We start from the raw sequence: 16,923 nt of genomic DNA, 5'->3' as shown, positions 1-16,923 counted from the left end.
GGGGGGGCCGCCCGGCGGCTCGGAGCCGCTCCCGGGGAGCCGCGGGGAAGCTGCGGCGCCTGCGTGGAGCCAAGCGGCGGCGGGGGAGCTTCCGGAGCGGGGGTCCCGTCCCGTCCCGTCCCGTCCCGTCTCGTCCCCGTGCCGTCGGTGCCCGCCATGGGGCTCCTCCCGCTCTACCTCGGTAACCGCCGCCCGGCCCCGCTCCCACCGCCGTCGGGGCAGGGGGCTGCGGGCCCGGCCTCACCTCGTGTGTGTGTCCCCCCCCCCCCCCTTCTTCTTCTTCTCTCCCTTCTCTCCGTGTCCCCCCCACCCCGGCCCCGCAGCGCTGTGGGTCGCGGCGGCTCAGGAGCCCGAGTACAGCTCCGGCTGCGCCGAGGGCAGCTGCTACCCCGCCACCGGCGACCTCCTCATCGGCCGCGCCGCCCGCCTCTCCGCCTCCTCCACGTGTGGCCTCCGCCAGCCCGAGCCCTACTGCATCGTCAGCCACCTCCAGGTGAGCCCCCCGACGGCGGGGGGGGTGGGCCGGGGGCCGGCCGGTGGCACCGAGCGCCCCCCCGGAGCCAGCCGAGCCCCGACGGGGGGGGACGCGGCGGGGCCGGTGCCGCGTTTGGGGGAGCCCCGCCGGGGCTTAACGGGAACGAAGAGCCGGGGTAAGTGCAATTAACACCGGGGGTAAGTTCAATTAATGCTCGGGGTTTTTTTTCAGCCTTAACGCGGAGCCGTCTAGACAGCTTCCTGATTGGAAGTGGTCTGTAGGAGCCGGTTATAATGTCTTGGCCGCTGTTCTCGTCATATAATTACATCTGTATGGCCTCCGAGTAAAAGGAGGCAGATAGGCTCGTCTGGTGGAAGGCACAGCCTTTAAGAGACGTCTGTAAGAGAGTAAGGTCCCCGAGACACGAGGGGTGGCGGATGGGAGCGGGATCTCCGCTGGGTTAGATGGAAATTGAGGGAATAACCCCAGGCTGAAGTAGCTGCCGAGACAATGGGGACGGATCCTGACACCGGGAAGGGGAACGCCTCCCGTTTGTGCCCTGAAGTTACAAATCTCCCCGCCGCCCGCTGTTGCCGCGCTGCTCTGTCTGCCGGAGGTAACAGTGGATTTAACACGGGGGGATAGCCTCGCTGCAACATTTTCGGCACATGTTGGGGTTGGTTTCTTTGCATCTCTCCTACAAAGAAGTAACAAAGGCGCCTTGTTAGTTTTATTGTCCCAGAAAATGCTGAAGTTCCCAGGTGGGTTATGTTAAAAGCACCGCCTCAGATGGTTTTAACGCGCCCTCATTCCCGATCTCGCAGCCCCGTTTCGGTGTTTCTCTGATATGTCCCTGCTTAGTTCTGAACCGCAAGCGGTACTGAGGAAATCTGCCAGGCTGTGGGTGCAGGAAGGTGCTGAGCGTCCCCTTAATCACACCGGGCCGAGCACTTTGCAGGACGGGACCTTTCGGTGTTGGACAGTGATTTGGTGGGAGAAGGACGAGTGGCTGCAGGGGGCCGATGTTGCGGGATGGGATGAGAGGGGACGGGAGGGCATGGACGCCTTCCCAGACCCGCAGGACTCAATGAAATGGGAAATCAGCGTGGCACAGACCTGCCAGCTCGCGTGTTCGTGGCTGGCAAAGCACCACGCGTCCGTCTCCCCAGCTGCGCTGCAGGGATGGGGCCCGCAGCGCTCGGCTGCTGCTGTGCCGGGGCTGGGCGCCCCTGCAGCGTTAGGAGCCCCTCTGCCCCCCCTGCACTGCCACACGTGAGTTATTTCTGGCAGAAACCCTCCCTTTCGGTTCAGCTCGAGTCTTACCTTGCAAGCTTTGCATGGTTTAGGCAGCCCTGTGTAAAAATAGTGTATATAGCAAAACTCACGGTGGGTTTTTGTCCTTTTGGTGGAGAAGCGCTTGTCCATTTTCCAAAAAAAAACACATGCCAGGCTTGTACCCAGCTGTCTTGTAGGGTGTGCAGGCTGGGTTTGCGTGCTTAGCTTGAGATTGCAGTCACGGATGAAGGTGCCTGGATGCGGTGTAGGTAGGAGCCTGAAAAGCTGGATTCAGCATAGAGCTAACCCTACAGGAAAAAGACCCGGTCAGTAAATCACCGATGGGCTACACGTGCATTGAGACTCCATGGAGATGTCCCTACCGTGGAGAACTTACATCTCAAAGCTAGCGCCTAAAAGCCAGGGTTACAACACTCAAGTTTTTGAAGGTGCAGTTTTGCGTGCGTACGTTGCAGTTCAGGGATTTTCTGGAGACGCTGCCGCTGGTTATGAGCTCTGCTGGGGAATCGGCATGCTGGCAGGGATTTCCTGAACCCGCAGCTCAGATGGAAAGCGTGCTCTCATAGAAACACAGTGTATGAAATTCCTGGCATATCTTCCATCGGGCAATTTGCATTAATTCGAAAAGGTAAATACACTTATCAATTATAAAAAAAACAAAACGAACACCACACCTTCGATGCCTCCTGCAGGCAAAATTCAGAGGAATGCGATATGGATGGAAAATACTCTTATCTGCAGGAAACAACTATTGCCCCGTGGATAAAATCAGTAATGCCAGTTATCTTGTTGTTTCAGGAGGACAAAAAATGTTTCATATGTGACTCTGAGGATCCCTTCCATGACACCCTCAATCCCGACAGCCATCGCATCGAAAACGTGGTCACCACGTTTGCTCCGAATCGCCTGAAGCTCTGGTGGCAGTCAGAAAACGGTATGCAGCTTGTCTGGGAACCGTTCCCCGGGCTGGGAGTCACTTTCCTTTCTTTTGTCTGAGGGTACCTACGTGTTTGCTGTTAGCTCAGGGCTGGTAATCGCTGCTGTGGGAAGGATCATGCTGGTAGCGGAGGGCTGAGTAAAACTGGCTGCTTTTGTGTGTCCGTAACGAAGCCCCGCGAACCCTCCAGGAGTGCTGGAAAGAGCTCTCTCCCGCCGCTCTGTGAGAATCCTTTCCTAAAAGAGAAGTTTCCCACCCCGGCTCCAGATCTGCCTCATGTTTGGGCAGAGGCAGCGGCACAGCCTTCCAGCGGCGAGCATCCCGGGGCAGCCAAGGCAGGAAGCGCCGCAGGGCTTCCCCGCTTCACCGCTGCCACTGGGGGAGCCGGGGGAAGGAGGTGGGCTGGGGGCTGCCGGGCTGTGGTCCTGCCCTCAGACCTCCACCTCCCTGCCTTCCCTGCCCCAGGCACCCTACGTTCCTGTACTCACGTGCCAAACGGTAAAATGAACACCAGAAACGAGCCGGCAATTTTTATTTTTTTTTTTCAATATATATTGCGTGTTAGTTTGGTGGCCTTTTGTTTTATTTTTCACCCTTCCTCTGCCCTTTTTTGCTTTTATGGTTTTGCTTTTGGCGTGCTTCCCTACACAAAGCGAGGCATCTAGATTTTCATCCTGCCCTAAAGCCTTAAAGCCAGATGGACAGGATGGGATTTCTGCACATGCATTAGCGGGAGCTATCTGACTCTATGTTAAAATAACATGGTAATACTTGTAACATTTCTATTGTCCAGTAAAGAAAGATTTTCTCTAAATCCTTTTTAACCATTTTTTTTTAACAATTTAGATCAGACTGGCAAGCTGCTCATCTCTAGTGGCTCTCTTGTAGCGTCCCAAATAATTCATGTTTTTTACAACAAGCTTGGCAGCATTCAGACAGAAAAGTTCTTAGCTCATAAGGTCATGAAAATGTCCTTCAAGACTGAAAAACAAATGATTCTTTCTGTCCAATTCATGTTTTCTTCCATTCAGGCACGCAGCAGAAGGGACTGTTGCTGCACGCTCTACATGAAGTCACAGCTAGTTGAAAATTTAAGTGTTTTATCGGTTTATTCTTTTCATTTCCTACCCTTCCTCCTCTCTGTAAATCTCACTTGATTTTTGTTTTGTTTCTAACTTCAGCATAATTAGTATCCAGCTGTTTTGAGAGGTCTTTTCACATGGCAAAGTAATATTTCTAACTGTTTTGCTTCCTTTCTGCACAGAGTCTGTGACCGCAGGTAGTTGTGCAGCACAGTTGGGAAAACCTTTTGTTTGTCATGGTTTCCTACGGTGGCAAGGCAGGGCTGGGATAGTTGGCTTAGGGGCATTCCAAAAAACCGGTTATAAAGAAACAGTTCCTGCGTCTGGATGGACAGGAGAATCCAGAGTGAGTGAAAAGAGATGGGGAACAGTCCCCACCAGCGGACGGTGAGATTTGGGGTGCCAGGGCTGGGTTGCTGCCCCATGGGCTGTGTTGTGTGAGGACAGCCTGGGGCTGGGCTCGGCATCCTCGCCCTTACCAGCCACCGAGCACCTTGGTGCCAGGATCCAGCCCGTAGCAGCCCTTGTCCTCATCCTACATCCGTCGGTGTTAGCCACGTTATGCGCTCTGAGATCACAGTAGTGCCGGCTCACGCTTTGGGTGTAGCCGCAGGGTGTCTCTGCAGGTGATGCACAGCAGTCCCTGTGTGATACGGTCCTCAGCAGCTCCTTGCTGTCTCCCTGTAACTTTACTAATGCACTAAATCCCTTTCTGACATCAGATCCAAGTGGCGAAGAAAAGAGGCCCTGTGCCACCAGCCTGCAGAGACTGACGGGTGTCCTTGTTTGTTGCAGTTTCTTTGCTCTGCCCCTGCAGGTCTGGAAAATGTGACTATCCAGCTGAACCTGGAGGCCGAGTTTCATTTCACTCATCTCATCATGACCTTCAAGGTAAGGACACCACGGCCTTACCCGCGCCCTCAGTGAGAGCCCTGCACAGAGCCCCACAAGTCTCCTAAAACACAAGGAATCAAGAGTCCTTCGCAGGTCGACGTTTGGAATGGGGGCTCTGTTTGAGCTGTTTAGCCTGATTTTTAGATCTGCCAACCATTAACTCCTGAAGTCACGCAGGAAGGGTGAGCTGTGACTTGAGTTGTGTTCAAACTTCAAGTGTGTGGGGCTGCAGAAGGCGTCACACAAAATGCGGGTCGTTTGCCTCTCTGCAGTAGTTGTGTTTCTAGAAGATCATTACCTAAGTCATATAGTAGCAAGGATTTTTCTTTAAAAAAAATAATAAAATTGGCCATGCTATCAGTTTTCATTTGGCAAATGTAAAGGTCTTCAGGAAGAAGGAACATCTGTACACAAAGTGTCTTTGTTTCTTTCCAAACAGATGTCCTGGAATGGCAGATTATGTCCTGTACATCCTAAATCACAGGCAGCCTTTAGCTGAGGATTCAGGGCCCACAGTCCCTGCAGGGCTAAATCTCCTTGTATGTAAACAAATTAATCTCCTAACTTACACCCGTCAGCTTTCCAGGAGAGCCAGTTCCTTTGCCTTGAGGCATCGGCTTGGGTTTTTCCCCTTGCCTTAAGGTGTTGGCTGAGGTGGAAGGCGGTCCCCTCTGCGGGTCCCCAGCACTGAGGGACCCTCACCGGGTACCAGTGCCTCTGGGCTCATTGGGATCTTGGTCAGGATGAAGGCTGCAGGGGAAAAAGATGGTTTTTTTAGGGATGATTTGCTGGCTTTGTGGGATAGCTGCTCAAGCTGCCTTACCCCGATGTCACTGTGTTTTCTGTTGGGTGAGATACCAGTCTGTAAGGCAGGCGGTGTTTTCAGCCAGGAACCAGGAAAAAAAATTCTTTCCAGCTGTGACTGAAATGTTTTGTGTGCTTGGCTCCTTGAGTGCCTTGTCTGAATCCATCTGATTGATGAAAGGACTGTTGGCACTCCTTGCTGCAAGCCAGGTACTACATTAGTGTCTGTGTTTTGGAATGCAGCTGATGGAAACATTACTATTGTTACAAGATTTGGGGATCAAAGGGATTCAAAATCTTCTTTAAAAATCTCATTAGCTTGTTATTCTGGAGTGGAATACATGCAGGGAGGTGGAGTAGGGTTTTGGGACTCGGGGGAGCTGGGTGCAGTACGAGCGAACGAAGCTCAGCACCTCGGTTTCCGTAAAGAGATTCCTGCTCTGGGGACAGGAGGTGAGACCCGGTATGTCTCTGTGGAAGATGAGGTGACGAGGTATGGCAAGGAAGAAGGCTGTGCCGCTTTCTGCAAGCAGTGGAAAAAATCCCTTTGTCTCCCTAGAGCCCTGCTTTAATCTCCAGTTTTGAAAAAGGATTTGGAATCTGAGAAACTTGCAAGTTTGGGTGCTCGATTGCTGAATGCTGTCTGGTCTGTGGTTTGATGTGCGTTGTTTTGAAGGTCTGCCTCTGAGCAGAAAGTAGAATATCAGCAGTAAAGGCTGAAAGGGTGAATATTGGATATAATCACTGCAGAGAGAGAAGAGAGATTAAAATCCAGATGTGTGGATTGCTCATACTTAAAGGTGCTTGGTGTAAATGCAAACAACAATTAACCAAGTACAATCTCCTTTGGTTTTCCCATCACTAGACATTCCGTCCTGCCGCAATGTTGATAGAAAGATCATCTGATTTTGGAAAAACATGGCAAGTATATAGGTATTTTGCATATGACTGTGAGAGCTCGTTTCCTGGGATTTCAACTGGACCCATGAAGAAAGTGGATGATATCATTTGTGATTCCCGATACTCCGACATTGAACCTTCAACTGAGGGAGAGGTCAGAGGATTTTCTTCAATGTGTTGATTGTATAGGCTTTTTCCATACAAATGCAGATTCTCTGAATCTTTTATTGTACTGTTTTTTCCTCCAGGTAATATATCGTGTCTTAGATCCTGCTTTTAGAATTGAAGATCCGTACAGTCCAAGGATTCAAAGTATGTATGCAGTCATCTTCCAGGCTTATTTGAAAGGGTTTCTGTTCTTAGTTATTTGCTATCTAAAAAAATAAGCCACAAATAAAGTCATGCATTTGCCCTGGTAATAATTTTGAAGTTGTATGAATACGTTTCTGGTATGGCTTCTTTTCCTGACTCAGACAGTGATCTACTGGGAAATAACAGTCACTGGTGTCAATTCAAGTGATCGTTCTTATGCACGTCATTGGAGTTGGTCCTTTTCTTATTTGTTGAGGGAAATATTTTTGCTAAAGAACTCCCCTCCCCAAAGTACATGCAGTCACTGAGAGAGGCCTTGGACATGATCATGTAATTGCAGGGTTTTCAGAGAGCAAAGGATCAGAACTACAAACGTACTTAACATCATTTTGTTGTTAACATCAGGGTTGTGTTTTATGTTTTAGAGTTCAGAACCTCTAAATCACAGCTTCTGGATGACTGGCCTTGGTAGCACTGAATGACTGGTCCATGCAGATGTGGTCATAAAACAAAAATGCCTGTAGCAGGCAAATAAATCTGAAGTAAAAAAATATCTGAAGAAAAAGAGTGTCTGCTAGTTGCTATATTGCTTGAATCTTTTTTATTCAAAGTTTTAAAGGAGAGAGGGTCTGCTTTCATTGGTTTGAAGTGCTTTTTCAAGCCTTGTTTCAAGCCCATAAGAAATTATGCATAATATCCAAGTGGACATGTAGATTGAATTAATTATGGCAATATTGCGTTTACGCAGATTATCCCTTGAGAACTCCTTTGTGTTTGGTCACTGATGAAGTGTTGCCTCTTTCAGCAAAATACAACTAATTAAATTTGCTGGGCAAGTTGGGTGTATAAGAAAGAAGAATATATTTGTGTCTTGTTGCCAACCAAGATTTTTGTCCAAAAGGCTCATAACTTTTAAAGCTTCTGGTCCATTTGTCAGCAGTTCCTTAATATCACCCCCATTTTACACTTTAAACCCCAGAGTGTGGAGAGAACCAGTGTCTCCTCGGTGGTGCTGGTGTACCTGCATTTAATATTTGTGCCTGTGCCTGTGTATGCCTACAGTAAAACAGACTAGAACTTTTAATTAAGCTTGAACTAACTTTCACAGTGATCAGCATGTAGTAAATTAATGCAATTTTTGGATGTTAGGCATATGAAGTGATACGATGTGTATAGTACGTTAAGTGCTGAAATTAAATCTGATCTAATCTGCCCATAGGAAGCGTGTTTGGGAAGTCACTGCTGGCTTCCTCCCATTCAGTACAATATCTGGTAAATAACTCCAAAACATGTTTTTTTCTGGTGTCCCCTGCAGACCTCTTGAAGATCACAAATCTGAGAATCAAGTTCGTCAAGCTGCACACGCTGGGAGATAACCTCCTGGACTCACGGATGGAGATCAGGGAGAAGTACTACTATGCCATTTACGACATGGTGGTGCGTGGGAACTGCTTCTGCTACGGACACGCCAGCGAGTGTGCCCCGGTGGAGGGCTTTGAGGAGGAGGTGGAAGGAATGGTGAATATTCTCACTTTTCTCCTCAGAGCTGTTCCTGATTCTGTCTTTTTTTAAAGTGATTTAAAAACAATGAAGTGAAGATGTGATAGGAGAAATGTGAGTGCCCCTCCACCCTTAACTTTCAAACAAGAAAACCATTGAAAACTACTCTTTGACAGTGAGCCTTTCTGTCGTTATTGGCATTAATCAAGCACAGAGAGCTCAGATTCAGTGAAAATAGTTCTAGCATTCCTTTTCTAATTATGTTAAAGAGCTGATGAAATTAAAAGGCAGGAAGGCAGAAAGGGAGGGTATTCTGATGGGCTGGAGACAGTATGGGCTGGAGACGTGTGGATTGTCTTGGTTGCCCTAAGACTGAAGTAAGTAGGGGCTTCAAAGAATGAAGCACTTTGATGAATCAAACAAAATCAGCAGTCCTTATCTGCTGAGAAGTGGGGGCTATCAGTTTGTATAGTTGTAGCCCTAATCATTTAACCGGAGGCTCTGGAGGAAAATCCTGCTGCCTACCTTGCATGCTGCTGTGTGAGTGCTCCATCCCTTCTGGCTTGTGGGTTTGCCCATGATTTTTGCCTGACGAACGGTAATAGCAGCCCTGTTAATGAGTGAGTTATTAACTGCATGGAAGTGCAGAGGCATAGGGGGAGGTTGTGTGGGTTGCCCCAGGGGCCGCAGGATGCAGGTACGCTCCATTGCTCCAAGCTTTCTTCCAAGGTCTCCTCCACCTGACCGGCAGCAAAACCAGGTTTGCCTCTGAAATTGTGGGTCAGGTGCTGGTAGTCCCTGTCATCAAGGGCAGTGGCTGTCACACAATCACTGTTTGCCTGTTCAGTGCTTGTGTGTTGCAGGCAAAGTTGGGCTGATGGATAAAACCCATCCAGACTGTGGTGGTCTCTGCTTTTGGCTTCAAGAATGAAGGCAGGATGACAGTAGGCCAGAATTGACTGTGCTGATTTAACTAGATGCCTAGATGCGTGTTAACATCTAATTAACAGATAGTGAGCAGCTAATTCTTATCTTTAAGACACTTCTGCGATTATTTAGGTGGAACTGTGCTGTCCTTGTTTGTGTCTGAAAGCATTTTTCATGCATTCATTCCAGTAAGGAAAGAAGGACAAGTTAGCATGAGGACATTCTTACCTAGGCAGGCAAGGGATGCTCCTGTGGTCCTTTGTCCTCTTACGTGCATTAAAGTCCCCAAAAGTACATCTGTTAGGTACTGGCTGTAGTTTGAATGAACTGAAGCAGCATGTTTGTATTTTTTTCCCATCATCTTAAATAATCAACTATATTCCTCTCATTTTTTTATATATATATGTTTTTAATGACAGGTCCACGGGCACTGCATGTGCAGACATAATACCAAAGGCTTAAACTGTGAGCAGTGTTTGGATTTCTACCACGACTTACCCTGGCGACCTGCCGAAGGCCGCAATACTAACGCATGCAAAAGTGAGTTTGGGTAAAATGCAGGTCTGAAGTCTGCTATTTCTTGCTTTTAGAGCATTAATGTGTTTTTGAATGAGTGGGTTGTGGGATTTGTGACCATCCATGAAGTTCTGCATGTTCTTCAGCAGACTGTGGCATGCCTTTTCTGCAGGCTGGCATCTCCCCTGAGGCTAAACGGTGCTTTCTGTCATTGTCACAGAGTGCAATTGCAACGGCCACTCCACCCAGTGCCACTTCGACATGGCCGTGTACATGGCCACGGGGAACACCAGCGGGGGGGTTTGTGACGACTGCCAGCACAACACCGTGGGACGCAACTGCGAGCAGTGCAAGCCCTTCTACTTCCAGCACCCCGAGAGGGACCTGCGGGACCCGGACGTCTGCGAGCGTAAGTGCAGCCCCACTCCTGGTTAGGGTTGTTGTGGTGCCCGGGTTGTCATTCCTAGGGCTTGCTTTGGAGGATTTAGGATTTACCGTAGCTTCTGCTCTCTTCTCCACCCCTTCTTTTGTCCCGAAGATCCTGGAGAGGAGGTGGTTATCTTGGAGGTCTTGAGTGAGCCTGGCTGGGTTTTGTTTTCTCTTCAAAAATCTGGAAATGCGTTTGGCCGCTACATGTACAACCCATGTCATGTCTAATCCTTGTGGTAACGGTGCCTGCTCTCTACGCAGCAGGCGAGTTTAAATAATTCAATGTGAGACTTGGCCTTTTCTGTTGCGGCAGTCAATAAAATGTGCCCAATGCTTCCTTCTTAGCCTGTAACTGTGACCCAGCTGGCTCCCAGAATGGTGGCATATGTGATCGCTACACCGATTTCTCTACTGGCCTCATTGCTGGACAGTGCCGTTGTAAATTATTTGTCGAAGGGGAGCGTTGCGACCTCTGCAAAGAAGGTTTCTATGGTCTGAGTGCCGATGACCCAGCGGGCTGTCAGTGTGAGTAAAAACATGTGTTCCTTTCTGTGGGATCAAAAGCTCTTTGAGGAGCTGCTAGTGCTGGGAGAGCTTGGTTTCTGGGGTGGTTTTTCTTTTCCTTTCTTTCATGTTTTGCTAAAGGAAAAACATTCTTGTAGATTTGCTGCAGCTTGGAGTCCACCCTCCACTAAAACTCAGCTCCCCAACTGATCCTGGGGAATACACGCGGTGGAAATAGCAGAACCCTCCGTGTTTGTTTTTAAGCCTCTAAGCCAGGGAAGTTTTACTGGGATGGGCGGTGGGCAAACTGTGCAATTAATCTCTGACCTGGGAAATGAGAGGAAGCTTAAATATAAATATTTAAATGGGATGCTGTCTAAAAGGTAACCAAAGTCCTGTGTTTTGACCTGCCTATTTGTATTTCCCCATCTAGCTTGTGCATGTAATCCTCTGGGTACCCATCCCGGAGGGAATCCTTGTGATTCAGAGACAGGAAACTGCTATTGTAAGCGCCTGGTGACAGGAAAGCAGTGCAGTCAGTGCCTGGTAAGTAGATTACGGTAAGAATAATTAGAAGATGCTGGTGTGAGGGATGTTGGTATGCGGAAAGCAGGGAGCAAGGTGCTGGCCTCAATCTGCACTCGCCTGCAGGCAGGCGCCTGAGGTCCAGGCTGCAGCGGGCACCTCGGGGTGTGAGGAGCCATGGAGCACGCTGTGTTACGGATGGGGAGCTGGGATGTGTGCTAGGGGAGAGTCAAGGCTGGTGAGAGCATCTGGAAATTAATTGCAGTGCATGTAAGGAGTAAGACGTTAGGGCACCTATTGCAGTTGCTCTGTGAAAAGGAGATCTAGGGCAGTTCTGCGAGAGCCCTTTTGATGCAAAAGACAAAAAGGTCTGAGAAGAAGTGCTAACAAAAAAAAAAAAGGTTTTTTATGCTGGCCATTTTTCAGGCAGGGATTAATTCCTACACATACATTTCCATACATTGTTTACGTGTGCTGGAGTGTTACAGAAACAGCCTGTCAAATAAAGGGATGTGTTTGTATAAACATTGACAGGCTCTCTTATCTGACAGTAAACTATATGGTAAAGCTAAACAAGGCTGTCTGTCTGCTGAGCCAGCTGTAGAGGAACAGCCCTGCAGGGGCAGAGCCCAACTCAAACCCCACCAGCCCACGTGCTGCTCTCCGCTCAGGCACAGTGTGCTGGGCTGTCGTTTTCCCAGCCCTTTGTGGGTCAGGAGCCCACATCCAAAGTAAATGGTGCAATAGGGGTGAAGCCAAAGAGCTGGAGTCCTCTGGAAGCTTTATTTTAAAGCTGGGTGGAAAAGGGATTTATTTCTCAAGCTCCTGAACCAGTTGGAAGGATGGAGGAGAGCAGTGAGGGTGGTCGTGGCTCGACAAGGGGGACAGCCTGGGGTGGCTTATATTGAGTATTGCAAAATGACACCGTGCTTTTGGGGTGGATGGGGTTAAATCGGTGATGTCTCCTCCTGCAGCCGGAGCACTGGGGCCTGAGCAATGACATGGATGGATGTCGGCCCTGCGACTGTGACCAGGGGGGAGCACTGCACAACAAGTGAGTCCCAGCTCAGTTCCTCTCCTGCAATCATTCACCTCAGCAAGTTTCGCTTCGTTTGCCATCACAACACCTTAGTGTTTTCTGGAGGGCAGCATTCAGGATTGTCTTTCTGCTCTGACATGCAGGAAGTGGCAGATCTTGATTCCTGCAAGGGTCGATAGAGGCGTCTGCATCTCTTCTGTGCTGAGCCTGCTCTTGGTTTTCTCCCCCAGTGGCCCTTTAGCCAGTCTGTCTGGAGGGAAACGTGTTAGCAGTGCAGTACTGCTGCATTGCCCCTGTGGTGCTGCCGGGGGTTGGATGTGGGTCTGCAAGTGCCCGCTGGGGAAGTGGAGGTTGTTCAGACAGAAACCTAGCTTTTGAAGATGCATCCGTTGGTAAGAGTATGGAAAGTCCTGCCTTAAATGTCTGGTCAGGCATTTTGGGTGGCCAGACCACTCCTCCCATCAGAGCAGTTTCCCCTGCATGAGGTTCATGGCTTTTCAACAGCAGCACATTCCTTTGTCCTCTTTTCTTCTTCCTTCCCTCCACAGACCCTTTGAAACATCTCGGTTTTGTCTGAAACCACAGCAGTTTCCCGGGGGGATGGATTAATGCCACGTTCCCTGGTTTGCTCTCTACCATTTCTTGGTTGCCACCGCCTGGCTCCCGCCCAGGGCGTGGGATGCAGCACCTGGGGCAGCCACACCTCGCCCCAAATTCATCCCCATGCAAACCGCAGAGGTTGCAGCCTTGGCGTCCCCGGAGGGGAAATTTCCCAGCTCCCCTCCTGGGGCAGCTGGGGCACTTTAACATCTAAAAGCAGACGCTGAAGTGAATCTCCATAATTTCAAAAGTTTTTCGGGTAAAAATTACTTTTAGACGAGGCTTAAAAAGTCTGGAGATTTTCAAGGAAACTCAGAGGGTTGTGATTTTAGAAAAGGTTTCTGCATTAAATTTAAAATTTAAGGAAAGCGACATCTTTTGGTGGACTAAGAAACCCTCCCATGAGAAAGTGTAAGCAGGTCTCTTCAAAAATAAAACCTACCCACGCATTCTTCATAATGCAGGGTGGACTGTTCGGGGACAATAAAAATGTGGAAAGGCAGTTTGGGGATAAAGCTACACTGAGAAAATAAAATGGCTTGTTAGGAAGGAAGTGGATCTGTCCATGCCACTGTGGACAGACCTTCGCTGTCCCACGTCTTTGGCTGTGCCCATCCCAGTCTGAAGGAGCTGGGCACGGTCTGGGCTGGTAGTGCCGTGCCGAGCTACCTTGGGCAACCTCCTGGGATGTGCTCTGCCGTGTACCAGAGCAGCCTGGCATCCCGGGGCTTGCAGGGTCGTGCATGTTCTTGCTCTGCACAAGCCCAGACGAGCAGATCAGCTGCTTGCCTGGCCTGCATGCCTGGAGCCAAAGGACAGACGTGCCTCTTGGCTCTGGATGACTGTAAAAGCAAGTGAAGCTCTCCCAGGACTGCTGTGTGGCCCCGAGGAACTTCTTGCGTCTTTAGTATTCGGTCCTCTCACCAACCAGACAGGGGAAACCACGCAGGCTGTCTGTTGGAAATGGTCCCTGGCCCGTGCTCGCTCCGAGGCTGTGCCTGTGCGCTGCTTGGGGGAACGCCAGCTGGGCTGAGCCCTGACATCTTGACAGCACCGATGAGCCAGCTGTAGAGCTTGGGATCAGGTCCTGGTACCACCTCCTGTCTAGATGCTTCTACATCCAGGAGCACTTCTCCTCTGGTGTCACTTAAAATGTAAAACCTGGAGGTAGCTCTAGCAGTGTCTTGTCAGAGCCAAGCTGCGCTGTACATTCACCGTTCTTCCATTTTAGCTGCTCGAGTGAATCTGGCCAGTGTGAGTGCCGGCCCCACATGTTTGGACGTCAGTGCAATCAAGTAGAGCCTGGCTATTACTTCATCTCGCTCGACCATTACATCTACGAGGCAGAGGAAGCCAACTTGGGTCCCGTGAGTAGCGGTTTGAGCTTGCCGCTCTGTGGGAAAGCTCTGTTGTGCCATTTGGGTGTTGGAAAGAGGAGGTTTTATGACTTGAGTGTTGTGTAAAGACAACGTGGGAAAATGCCAGACTGAATTCTATGAGAACACTGCCCATCTGTAGCTGTTCAGTCTTAGTATCAATAAATAATGTAGTAATTTAGGGGAGGAAACTTTCCTTTTTTAATGAGGTTAGAATCACAGAATATCCCGAGCTGAAAGGGGCCCTTAAGGATCATCGAGTCAAGTTTCTTTGATCATGACCATGCAGTTTGTTTCGTATCTGCATCCCTTCTTTACCCACTGCATATACACCCACTTCTCTTCTCCCTCTTATCCCACGTGTGGTGGGACACCAACGCTGCCTCTTCCCTTCGGTGCCACTGACTGGGGGGGAGCAGCACACATCTAAACATGTTGCTGTGCAGTTTTGGGTTTCTGTATATCAGTGGCATTTCTTTTATTAATGACCAAGTACGTGGTTAATCATGCAAAAAACTGATTTGTAAGTGAGGTTCCCTCCAGTTTGTTTTGCCCGCTGGCATGGTACATCGGGGTCTCTGGCTTTCTCCCATCCCCAAGCACACAGCCTTGCTTTTAATTCATTAAAAGAAGCTGGGCGATTACATCAATTTATTCTTGCCTCCAGCAAGGCGACAGGGAGATGAGATAATGGTTTCTCTGAAGCAGCAGATCGCCGTCTGCCTGTAATTGGGGCACTAATTCCTAATTTATTTGTTTCAGGCAGAGTGCGGTCACTTTGCCGTTTCAGCCAAGACAGAGCAGTTTGGCTGTCAGATAGCAGTGCAGGGCTCAACTTGGACTGCAGCAAGGGCACTTGAGCTGGCAGGCGATTTTGGGTGAATTTGTGTCTGCCCAAGTGGAAGGGCAGTGCCAGGGGCTCGTGGTGCTCAGGGATGAGGGGCTCAGCTGAAAACTTGCCTTGCCAAGCAGAGGGGGAAGCGTGCCCCTATTTGTCTTTCGAAACCATCAGAACAAACCATTTGAAACAGTGCCAGTATTGGGGAGAAAAAACACTTTCTTCTTAATCTGGTGGCAGAATAAGACCTGAATTTCCAGACAGAGACCCAACACGAGACAAAATGAAATGGCACGGGGCTACAGGGGTTTTCAGGCGGTGCCGAGTCCCGGTGCACAATCCCCGCACGCTCTCACTCATGTCCTGCCTGCGATCCTTTCTGGGAGCTCCAACCCTTTGTCCAAAGCCAAAGGGTAATAATTTATAGCCTGGCTCTCTTCAAAGAGTGTGAGAATACATGAAGGGACATCCTGGAGTGATAGACGTATTGACATTTCCTTACATTTTATCCCTTTCTACTGAAGCAGCTTCCGTAGGAATGCACAGGATGTTGTTTTATAGCGAGAACTATTCATGGATGCAGATAGATTTGAAACGGGAAGTTTGGGCATCACAGATTGCCATTTTCTGTTGCCTTTTTCCTCTTTTTTTGCCTTATATAAAGAGTAACAGATAAAAACCTGATGTCTCAGACTGAAAGGAATGGCCAGTATGAGTCTGGGTGTTTAATGGCTAACGATAATTAGGGTCTCTGTTATTCAGTGACACCCTCCCCATGGTAGCTGCCGTCTGCTCTTTAAATGTTATTCCAAGCAGTGGTTTGGCTTGGCCTGGCCCGATGTAATCAGGAAGCAGTTAGCACTCAGCTCAGGCAGCTAGCGGAGCAGTTCGGTGCCACTGCAGTAAATCCTCCTGCTACAAACGTGATGTGTGAGTTATTATGACAGAGCAGTTATATCCTGGGCTGGCACAAATCATGCGTCTCTTCAGGGTGAACTAGATGGCATGGATGGTCAATGAGTAACTCACAGCAAGTTTTTAAATTTAATTGCCCACTGCAACAGAGAAGTGGATGAAGAACAGTGCAGTATCATCGAACCTGTCTTTCTCTTAGTGTACTGTTACATGGAAGGTGTCTGTGCTGTGGCCTCAGAGAGTGGTGAGGCACTGGCACAGGCTGCCCAGGGCAGCTGTGGATGCCCCATCCCTGGAGGTGTTCAAGGCCAGGCTGGATGGGGCTTTGGGCAGCCTGGTCTGGTGGGAGGTGTCCCTGCCCATGGCAGGGGGTTGGAACTGGGTGGTCTTTAGGGTTCCTTCCAACCCAAACCGTTCTGTGATTCTAACTGGAAAGGCAACAGTGTGCATGCACGTGTGTTTAAAAGAGAGAACTTGTATTCTCTGGGACACAAATGATGGATGTGGCGATCCAGAAATGATCCATCAACAGAGCTCGTCAGCCCACATGTTCCAGTGGGGCTCGCAAATTCAGCGTATTGGTATTAAAATCTCTGTTCCCTGTTTCCGTAGGGAGTAAACATAATAGAGCGCCAGTACACACAGGACCGCACACCATCATGGACAGGCATAGGATTTGTGAGGGTCCCTGAGGGGGCGTACCTGGAGTTCTACATCGACAATATCCCCTACTCCATGGAGTATGACATCGTGGTCCGCTACGAGCCACAGGTAGGTCTGGGGGTGCGCATGTCACTGCCCTGTGCACGACTGGTGGGAGACGAGGATTTCCTGGAGGAATCAGGACTCAAAGACAAGGACAGGAGCTTTTATTTTTTTTTTATTATCCCCAATGTTATTTGCTTTACAGTTTTATTCAGTACCATTGTAGCATGCTGCAGCACCTGTTTAACAAGTAAATTAAAAAGTGACAAGTCCCTTCAGGACAGATTAGAATATGAATTTGGTATCAGCCAGACAGGTTTGTAATGGGTAGAAATGCTGTTACACACCT

At 49.3% G+C, this 16,923-nt stretch overlaps 1 protein-coding gene across 1 annotated transcript in view; it reads left to right on the top strand.

The window, feature by feature from the left end:
• The window catches only part of LAMB1 (laminin subunit beta 1), a 42,364-nt gene continuing 25,441 nt past the window's right edge, over positions 1–16,923 (top strand). The window contains exons 1-14 of the mRNA XM_035549350.2: positions 1–181; positions 324–493; positions 2,570–2,705; positions 4,608–4,681; positions 6,354–6,542; positions 6,637–6,700; positions 8,016–8,218; positions 9,547–9,667; positions 9,864–10,052; positions 10,418–10,597; positions 11,010–11,122; positions 12,076–12,155; positions 13,972–14,107; positions 16,482–16,640. Of these exons, the coding sequence (XP_035405243.1) occupies positions 157–181; positions 324–493; positions 2,570–2,705; positions 4,608–4,681; positions 6,354–6,542; positions 6,637–6,700; positions 8,016–8,218; positions 9,547–9,667; positions 9,864–10,052; positions 10,418–10,597; positions 11,010–11,122; positions 12,076–12,155; positions 13,972–14,107; positions 16,482–16,640 (1,839 nt within the window). The 5' untranslated portion in view covers positions 1–156. The remainder of the gene's footprint in view (positions 182–323; positions 494–2,569; positions 2,706–4,607; positions 4,682–6,353; positions 6,543–6,636; positions 6,701–8,015; positions 8,219–9,546; positions 9,668–9,863; positions 10,053–10,417; positions 10,598–11,009; positions 11,123–12,075; positions 12,156–13,971; positions 14,108–16,481; positions 16,641–16,923) is intronic.

The sequence above is a fragment of the Cygnus atratus genome, chromosome 1, assembly GCF_013377495.2.
Source record: "Cygnus atratus isolate AKBS03 ecotype Queensland, Australia chromosome 1, CAtr_DNAZoo_HiC_assembly, whole genome shotgun sequence".
NCBI lineage: Eukaryota > Metazoa > Chordata > Aves > Anseriformes > Anatidae > Cygnus > Cygnus atratus.
This window is presented reverse-complemented; position numbering and strand designations above follow the sequence as displayed.